Below are 9,516 nucleotides of genomic sequence, written 5' to 3'. Positions count from 1 at the left end.
AAATCTTACAAGCCCAAAATATTCTAACATCTGTAATTACAAAATGTGAAAGGTGGTTTTAATAGCCTCAAAATTTAATCCGATCATCCAGATATAAATAAAAGAATGCCTTCCAATTTTTAGTTGTCTACTTCAATTGATATTTACTTAATTTGTACAAGGTTTTTGTCAAAAAAGTGTATGCTTCAGAAGTTTTTAAAAACACCACATTTGGAGCAAGAAAATCGAAAATAAGTTCACAGTCACCAGAACCTAATTGGATTTTGGAATCCAATCAAGGTGACGGAATATCAAATTTGGTCTTAGCACTATATATCTGAGCTAGTTTAAAGAAAGTATGATGGACAATTAGTGGATTGATGAACAGCACAAAACTAATATTTCCAACCCTTTATAACGAGTGAAAAGAAAAACTAGTAAATGAGGCTAAAGATTTTATTACTTTAAAAATTCAAGTTTTTGGTTCCAACTACAGAAACAGTCACATGAAACTTCCTTTTAATAGTTAGGGCTCAGACCACTAATTCTTTTTCCATAGACATCAGTGTTAAACATTTGGGAAAAGAGAACTCCATGACCCGCATGTCAAGCCCACAATTGAAGTATTGCTGAAAAACTAAGACCATAACAAATTGTTGACATTAGTGCTGGAAAAGTCTCTGCAGTGTTGCACTTCCCACTAATTTTGGCTGAACATAAAATTACTTTGTGCTCCAGATGGTCATGTGCACATGTACTTCTCAATTAAAGTTATTGCAAACATTCTGAACAATCAGAATGGGTTGTTTTACTGCATTTTTTTCTCAGATATATATGTCCCCAAAGCAGGGTATATTGATAACAGCTACCTTAATCAATAGTCTTGCACAAAATAGGCACAGGATATAAAGATATGTTCCTAAAAGAGGGTACTGATAACAGGTACCTTAATCAAGTCTTGCACCGAGTAGGCACAGGATAAAAATATTTGTTCCTATTGCAGGGTACTGATAACAGGTACCTTAATCAACAGTCATGCACTGAGCAGGCACTGAATAAAGGATATTTGCTTGTATCAAGTGAATAATTTATGTATTTCATCAAGTGGGTGAAAATGCTCTTGTCTTTCACCCACAAGTTGAAATATGTTTGTTGTTCACTCAGAACACGCAATTTTTCTGTAGGATTCAGTGTTTCTCTACAAGACTGGTACCTCACTCATTAATTAGTGGTCCGAGTCCACTGAGGATCAATCCTCATGCAAGTCATTTGTGCTCAATTTTTTAACTCTGCTGCTAAAACACAAGGACAGAGAGTATTAATTCTTGGGTAAGGAAACAAATCATGCATCTTTTAATCTACATGTTTATTAAGAGCAACTTGTAAAGTTGTATCCTGTTTAAAACTATGGTACATATTAACATTGGTTTGTAAGCTATGCTAAGTTCACAAGTATGGTTTGTATCAGTAAATAGATTTGATTTAATATACTATCAGTTAAAGGCAATTTTCAAGAGAAATATGAATGGATAAAGTCATACTTAATCATTAGTACAAGAAACATGGACAGAGAGAAAATACTGTATAATACTTGAATGTTTAATCGACACAGAAAATATATATAATTTTAATAATAAATCAAAGAATTATTATGATCGATCTTCACCATGTATATGTCAACTTTTAAAGTAAACTTTATTTAATACCAATTTTAAGACAAATTTCCTAGGATAAGAACTTTTTTAAGTGAACGTTTTGCATAGAAAATTTGCTAAACTTACAAGCAGTTCATTTAATTTCAAATCGTAGCTGATATGCCACAGAACAATCCAAGACGAAAGAAGAAGAATTAGAATAGAAAAAAAAGCGTTTTTCCAAAATGCAGATTAATTTCTAGTTAAAAATTTTAAAATGATAATTATTTAAATACTATGTATATATTCACTTACAAATTAGAGCCAGCTGCAAGCAACATAGACCCTAATCTGCAGTTGCATAATGTGCTGGCAGATAAAAGTTTATGCTGTTTCTTCCACTGATTACTCCTAACAAACTGCATGAACCGTGATTTGCCAGTGCATGTATTTGATGGCAGATCTAGGTCTGTGTAGTTGGACTCTACATACAAGCAAGTATATATGGTACCAATTATGCATCATTATCCATAAAGAATGGAAAATATTTTCTGTTAATTGTTTCATTGACATAAGTTAAAATAATTTTATGGAGTAAATGCTCACAACATCCATTACCCTTATCACTGATTTTCAAGAGTCTGAAAGTTGTACAGTTCTTTTTCTGAAATAGAATTTATCTTTATTACACTTTATTAAAAAGAACATTCAATAATTAAAACCACACCAACCATTTAAAAAGTAAATGTATATACTTATTAATTGATACTGACAAAAAATAATTTAATTGTAAACTTTACATTAAGGACGGACTCGTGTTAGATCTACATCTTAAATCACTACATGCAAACAAGATAGTTCACTGGTATTGTTTAAATACATTATAATATATATATATATATATATATATATATATATATATATATATATAATCAGATCAAGTAAAATAAAACAACTATAATCTTAAATGCAATATACAGACAACAATAAATTCTACAAAAAAAACGTATGCAATAAACATTTAAATGTTTCCTGGTTAACAACATAAAACTATAACTACATATCACAGTCAATTTGTAATTGATTCACTTAATAAATTGATAATTATCTATTCTGACCACCATTTGACCAGACGATGTCTAGTCTTCTTAACTGAATATAAATTTTTCCAATCAAAAACAAAATTTGTTTGATTATAATAGTTACCATTTATAGCTGCATCCAACTGTCTAAAGAAAAGATCTTGGTTCTGTAAATGCATTATGCGCTAATAGATTAGGGTCTATGGTGTTCACTCAAAATTAGAAGTATATACCCAGATCTGCTGGTGGAATATGTGTTGGTAATGTGCTTGCAACTGAGTGTGCATTATGCATGAACAGAGAGAATAACAAACAGAATTTAAATTAACCTCTATTGTCCTTTATTGGTTTCTAGTATAACAAAAATAGATACAATGTATGTTGAGCTGGCATTAATGACACAAGACTGTACACTACTCAAAAACTTGCAAGCAACAAGGTTGATAAACATCAATCACGGCATAAATGACAAAAGAAGGTAGTGAGGGGGAAACAATTTGGTTAACATTAACAGTTTGCAATCATGACAGTAATTTTTGTTGACAAGAATTAAAAAACTACTCTTTCCTAAATAAACATTCATGTGATGAATTTTAATATAATGTATTTTAGACTTTATGAAGTCAAAGTTGATACACTGATGACAGTCTTTTAATATAAATCAGGCAAACATGCATACAGCCAATTCTTTTAATTTGCTGAATGTTAGCTATTTCTGACATTATTGAGCAACATAATTTTTAAATTAGCCACATGCTGATTATAATATTGGGTCCATTTTCATTCAGTACCAACTAGACATTATAAAAATTCTGATGAAAATCCAATGTTGTAGCAATAAGATTTTCAAAATGGCAGCTGTTGTGGCCATACTGGATGTCAAATTGGCACTATTTTCATTTAGGGGAAACTAAACATTATAAGAAGTCTTGTAGTGAAAACCCCATGTAGATATGACCATCCAATCAGGTCATGTAGTGGAAAGATGTTGGTGGCCATTTTGGATACCTGGGTGACACCTTTTTCATTAAGGACGAGGTCTTCTGGTGAAAACCCAATGTTGATACGACTATCTGTTCATGTGAAGGTGACAAGATTTTTAAGATGGTTGCAATGGCAGCCATATTGGAACCATTATCATTTAGGATAAACTACATAAGTCATTTAGTGAGAACCACATGCTGACATGAATATCCATTCAGGAGGAACAGCAATAACGGTCTTTACCTGTTGTTCACTGTGGTGGCCATATCGAATGTTAAAGCAGAACCGTTTTCATTTAGGACCCTCGAGACATCATATGATTCTTCTAGTGTATGCTCCATTTCACTTTCACTTTCTGTTCAGGAGAAGTAGTGAAAACATTTTTTAAATGGCCGCTGAGGCGGCTTTATTGGATGACTGAGTAACTCCATTTTCATTTAAGACCAACTAGACCTTGGGAGACATGATGGCTGCTCTGATGCAGGGAATCTAGCTTGCACCTTTGCTGTTGGAGTCCAATCCCAAACCACTGTATTTGGAATGCATTATTAAATAAAACATCAATTATCTTAATTCCAGTTATCCATCTTTTTAATCATGAACAAATTGAATCCTTTCTGGATATATGATTGCATTTTTATCAACTTAATGGTTATTGAGACAACCAATTATTCATAAAAATCTGACTTCTGCAAAGTCCTGATCATTGATATTCTCTGTCCCAAAAGGATTAGATACTTTCTGCAGTTTCCTTAACCCTATTAAAACTGTACAGCCAAATAAAGGAATTATATATTCTAGATAACAATTAAAAAAATTCTGTATAACATTAACGCATATCATCCTGTAAAATATTATGTTTCTAAACAATCAAAGGCAGTTGTGCAAAATAAAAGCATGATGTAAACGTAACATCAACCAAACTGGAAAAGGTTCCATTGATCAGAAGTATTTATGTGCACTTAATTAACTGCATTGAGATAACACATAACAATGACAGATTTACTTTCTTCTTTCAAACAGGTACTTGTTTATCGTGTAATATTATTTTAGTCTTTTTACCAGTCTTTAGATGCTCCACGTTACAAAATGTCTTGTGTCACTTGCCCAGCTCAGAGGCAAACCTATATGCAATGCTGTCACTTGTTCACTTTTAATATCATAGAAATTTAAAAGTATATACATTACAATTATCTTCCAATATACACACAACTATACTGTTTCTCTTTCATCTTCCAATACACGTGATATACCTTATTCTTTCAGCTTCAAATACACAACAGTATCTTTTCTCTTTCATCTTCCAATACACATGATATACCTTATTCTTTCAGCTTCGAATACACAACAGTATCTTTTCTCTTTCATCTTCCAATACACATGACTATAGCTTTTCTCTTTCATCTTCACTGATGGATAAATATGATTTTATAACAGATTTACAGCAATTTTACTGGTTCATCAAACAGTTCAAAACAAATTTCTTTTGTGAATTTACAAAAATGTTTAGGGTTAAAAATTCCGAAACAAAAAGAGAATTGCATTTCTTGGTGGATATATGAAACTATTTCCATGAAAAGAATACAATCATTTCATGTATTTTTATAATAACAAGAATGAAGATGAATGACAGGCACAACTAAGACTGATGTCATTTTCAAATTACACAAGGATATATATCATGTCCTATAAAATCAGAGATACATGATTTCATAAAGCAAATAAATTGGTCTAGAAATAAAAAATTGCTGATGTTTTGAAAATACTAAGTAAACAGCAGTATATTTAATGTGATTATGCTTCCTCAAATTAAATATTATTGTTTCAAACAATTACAATCTTTACTGAGAGAATAAATATATCTGCATGTTGACCTCTACAGCAAACAAATACGTTTTAACTGGAATCTTTTATGGTGAAAAATGTTGTAACAATAATCTATAAATTATACCTGTCCTTCCACAGTAAAAAATGTGTGTGCTCTGATTTCAACTTTTAAAATGTTCCATCATCATAAAAAATTTTTCAGTGGTATACATTTTTCTTAGTTAAAGACAGACAATAAATGTATGTGAACAAACAATTTTTTCAAATTGTCTGAAAATGATTCCAACATTTATCATGCATGCATGTCGCATCTGAACACACTGTCATCACATCACCACAATGTCTCATATGCCATTCGGATATTTTTTCCACTAGCTGGGCGCATAAGAACACGGTTGACCGTAGGAGATGGGATTACTTTCTGCATGTATGGACTCTTCAGTAAATATGCATAAGTTGTGCTGTGAGCAGAATATGGACGTTGATTAACTGTCAGCTTGCCCTTTCTTGTTTTGGGCTTCGGACTTTGCCTTCGCTTCAGGAAGATTCTGTCATTGACTTCCTCTTCTTTTGGGGATAAAGGCCTGAAGTCTGGAATCTTGATTGTGGACTTGAAAGGGTTACTGCTGTCGGCAAACTGCATGATTACCTCTGAGAAAAGAAACGGTTAATCTTTATCATCATAAAAGTAGGTGTGATGATGCTGGCAAATGAACATAATAACAGCCAAGTCTGAATAACATACCTTGGATCTCCAAAGTAACGATTTTGGAAGTTTGTAGGTTGGTTGGCTTCAAACAGAACCTTAAACACATTTTTGGCTATACCAAGCAGACCAAATGGCAGCTAAGTGCTTTTCCCAAAGACACACTGAAGCAGCAAATCCAGGGTGGCCTGGGTGTGTACTGAACCCATGACCTTTAGTTTACCTGTCAGATTCTATACCAACTGAGCTTCTAGTCCTGGAAGCACAAGCTATTATTGCTCAAATTTCACCTGATGCAATAAAAATGTTCTCAAACTCTATCACTTTAAAATCAAACAAGAACAAAACTTATATCACCTGGTTCATAAATTAAGTTTTGTCTGATGACAAACCTGTACAGTTTTAAATTATTGTTACTGGTCAAAATATTGATTTTATTTACGAGAGCAGAATATTACTGAATGAATAAATTACAGAGCTTTTCTCACCAATGACATCTTCATCTATAATGAGGTCATTCTGGAAAGCACTGTGGACAGGAATTGGTGCTCCAACAACCTCACTAAATGTAAAGCGCATGAATTCTGTGAAGGAGGCATAGTCAAACGGGCAGTAACGACCATGCCATGCTATGTGACCTGCAATGTAAGACAAATCTTCATGCTAGAAACGTGTGATAAAAATCACAAACATATGCATTGCATTCATTTTGCATGACATTTACATGTAACTGTGTAGTAAAAGGAATTCTTATAGTTGAGAAATCATTCATGCATGAAAAAAATGTTCAAATAATAAAAACTAGTTTTAATTAATTCACGAAGCCAAAAATGTATTCCTATTAATTTCTCACCATTTCACTTAGTGAACAACTGAAAATAATTTACTTAATTTAAATTACAGGGTGTGTGTCATACTTACTGTTAATTTCAGATGTGTGAGGGTTTTGTTGACATGTCAGCATGAATGGTTAAATCTACGCTATTGATGTCCCACTACATCATTTCAATCTTTACAACCTTACATTTCATTCATAAATTGTGTTAGAGTAAAACCAGATTTGAGCAATCTGCGCTATGAGAGACCATTTCTCATTTATGACCCAAGCTGTCGCACACTGATTTGAGTATATAAACTGTGATGCTGGGCACAACTATGTGCTGAACACAACCAGTGGCCATGATTTTTTGGCAAACTATGTATTTCATCAATGCTATAAATAACTGCATCACAGAACCAGATATAAATGCTTCTGAGTTTTATTTAATCCATAATGACCATAGCCAGTGAGGAAGATCTTACTGTCTACTGGCTATTACCTGAACAAAGAAGTAAGAATATGTTTTTCATGATGTTGCCATGAGTATTGTTTTGTTGCTTAACTTTTGTCCATGATTGTAAGTTGTACTTTAGATGATATAAACAGAATGTTTACAAAGCTAACTGTTGTCCATGACTGTATGTTGTAAACAGAATGTTTACATAGTATTTGAGTCTTGTTTACAATTTGACTGGAATTTTCCATTGGAATCTAGGCCAAGTACAACTGTGTGAAAAGGGATTTGATAAATAATTCATTTCTGTTGTAGATCAGTCCGTTAAATATAATTTGAAAGGAATTATTTATTTAAAATATTCATTGGAATTACAAAAGTTCTGACTTTACGTTTGGATAAACACACTATTCTGGATTATTGTGAACTCTTCAAACACATTCTGGATTCCATCATTGATTTACACCAGGGTATTCAATAATATTGGAATTCATTCAGAACATTTTATATTTTTGGATTTGTGATAGGACTTAATAGGATTGTTTGGAATTAAATTCACTATACTGTAAGGGTCTCTTGAATTTTCACTTTGTTTTGTAGAGATATAAATAACTTTTTGATTTTACTTAAATTGTTGGTTTCACATCTTTTTGTTGCATATTTTAGGACCTTGAGTCATAACAACATATATAATTAAAGAGTATCATTTGTGTCAGCATAGGAATTATTTTTGATATTTTACTAAATTCTAAGATCATGGAACTTTTTAATTTATGTGCTTCTTCATAAGTTCCTTGATCTTTGGAACTTGTGAATTATTAAGCCTAATCATTGTGCAAACATATTATCCTCTATTATTGTGCATATAATTTTTTGGTAGTTTGTATGAAAAGTAAACATTTAGTAAATTATCTTTCTCAAAGAACATTTACCCAAACATTAACCTTTCACAAATAATCTGCCACCTCTTGAATCCAGCCGTATAATAATGCTGTGAATTCATAGTAAAATGTAACCTGGTGAAGACTCTGCCCTTTAATAACTTTATAACACATAATTTTGATTGTATTTACTCTGATTTTTGTTCAGAATCTTAAGATTTCACACAACATGCTGGAAAAAACCTCCAAGGATTCTTTATTTCAGTGATGGGACACACGACCATGGACATGTGGTAGTATATGAGACGTCATCATTATCAAACACAGGTTGGAACAACATCTTCAATACTGTGAGCTACATGGGCCAAATATGTAAAATCCTTGGGTCATACACGATATCTATTATAGTTATTATATCAAATTACAGATCTGACACTTTGTATGGGCATGGGCCAAATTTGGCATGCAGGCCTGCAATTTGCACCACTCTGATCTAACACATCTGAAATGTCATATTTAGTCTGGTTCATTTACCATCAGTTTTGTTGGGATTTCAATACATGCATAGGGGGTCTTGGTAGGAACCAGTAATGGTTCTTGTGTACTGATCCACAGAGATGGTGAAATAAATCTTAGATGACCTAGGGGTCACAACATCTTTATAGCTGCAATATTTTCTGAACGAGCATTAGCTGTAACAAGTTAAAACTCCTGTCAGCATCCATTTACAATTTGCAAAGTAATTTTAGGTCTCCGACCCATAACTAATAATGTCTGGAAAAAGTTTGACTTGTATTCGAAAGCTTGAAATGTTTAACCAGATTTTTTTTCTTCAGTATTCAGACAAAAGAAAATAACAAACGTGAGTGGCAAACATTTACCCTCTGGGTGGATAAACAATAAGGTTGGCACTCCAGCAATTCCCAGTAATTCTGTTAGGTCTATTTCCCCCTCCCGTTCTGGGTCACCAATATTCTTCTTTCCTGTAAAATAATAATAATAATAGTAATTATTATTCCTAAATACCTATATATGATACTACAAACATCTGCATGGGTAGATGTTATTTAGCCCAGTACTTATAAATAGCATACAGGTGTGAAATTACATCTGTTTGGGTAAATGTTATTTAGCCAGGTACTTATACAT

The 9,516-nt window shown here is 32.5% G+C and overlaps 1 protein-coding gene across 1 annotated transcript in view; it reads right to left on the bottom strand.

Moving 5' to 3' along the window:
* Positions 1 to 421: 421 nt before the first annotated feature.
* Positions 422 to 9,516, bottom strand: part of LOC149787886 (uncharacterized) — a 227,682-nt gene continuing 218,587 nt past the window's right edge. The window contains exons 62-64 of the mRNA XM_089974127.1: positions 9,249 to 9,350; positions 6,701 to 6,850; positions 422 to 6,157 (exon numbers count right to left, since the gene is read on the bottom strand). Of these exons, the coding sequence (XP_089830253.1) occupies positions 5,838 to 6,157; positions 6,701 to 6,850; positions 9,249 to 9,350 (572 nt within the window). The 3' untranslated portion in view covers positions 422 to 5,837. The remainder of the gene's footprint in view (positions 6,158 to 6,700; positions 6,851 to 9,248; positions 9,351 to 9,516) is intronic.

Source organism: Sinohyriopsis cumingii, chromosome 11 (assembly GCF_028554795.1).
Source record: "Sinohyriopsis cumingii isolate HCF-2022 chromosome 11, ASM2855479v2, whole genome shotgun sequence".
Taxonomy (NCBI): Eukaryota; Metazoa; Mollusca; class Bivalvia; order Unionida; family Unionidae; genus Sinohyriopsis; species Sinohyriopsis cumingii.
This window is presented reverse-complemented; position numbering and strand designations above follow the sequence as displayed.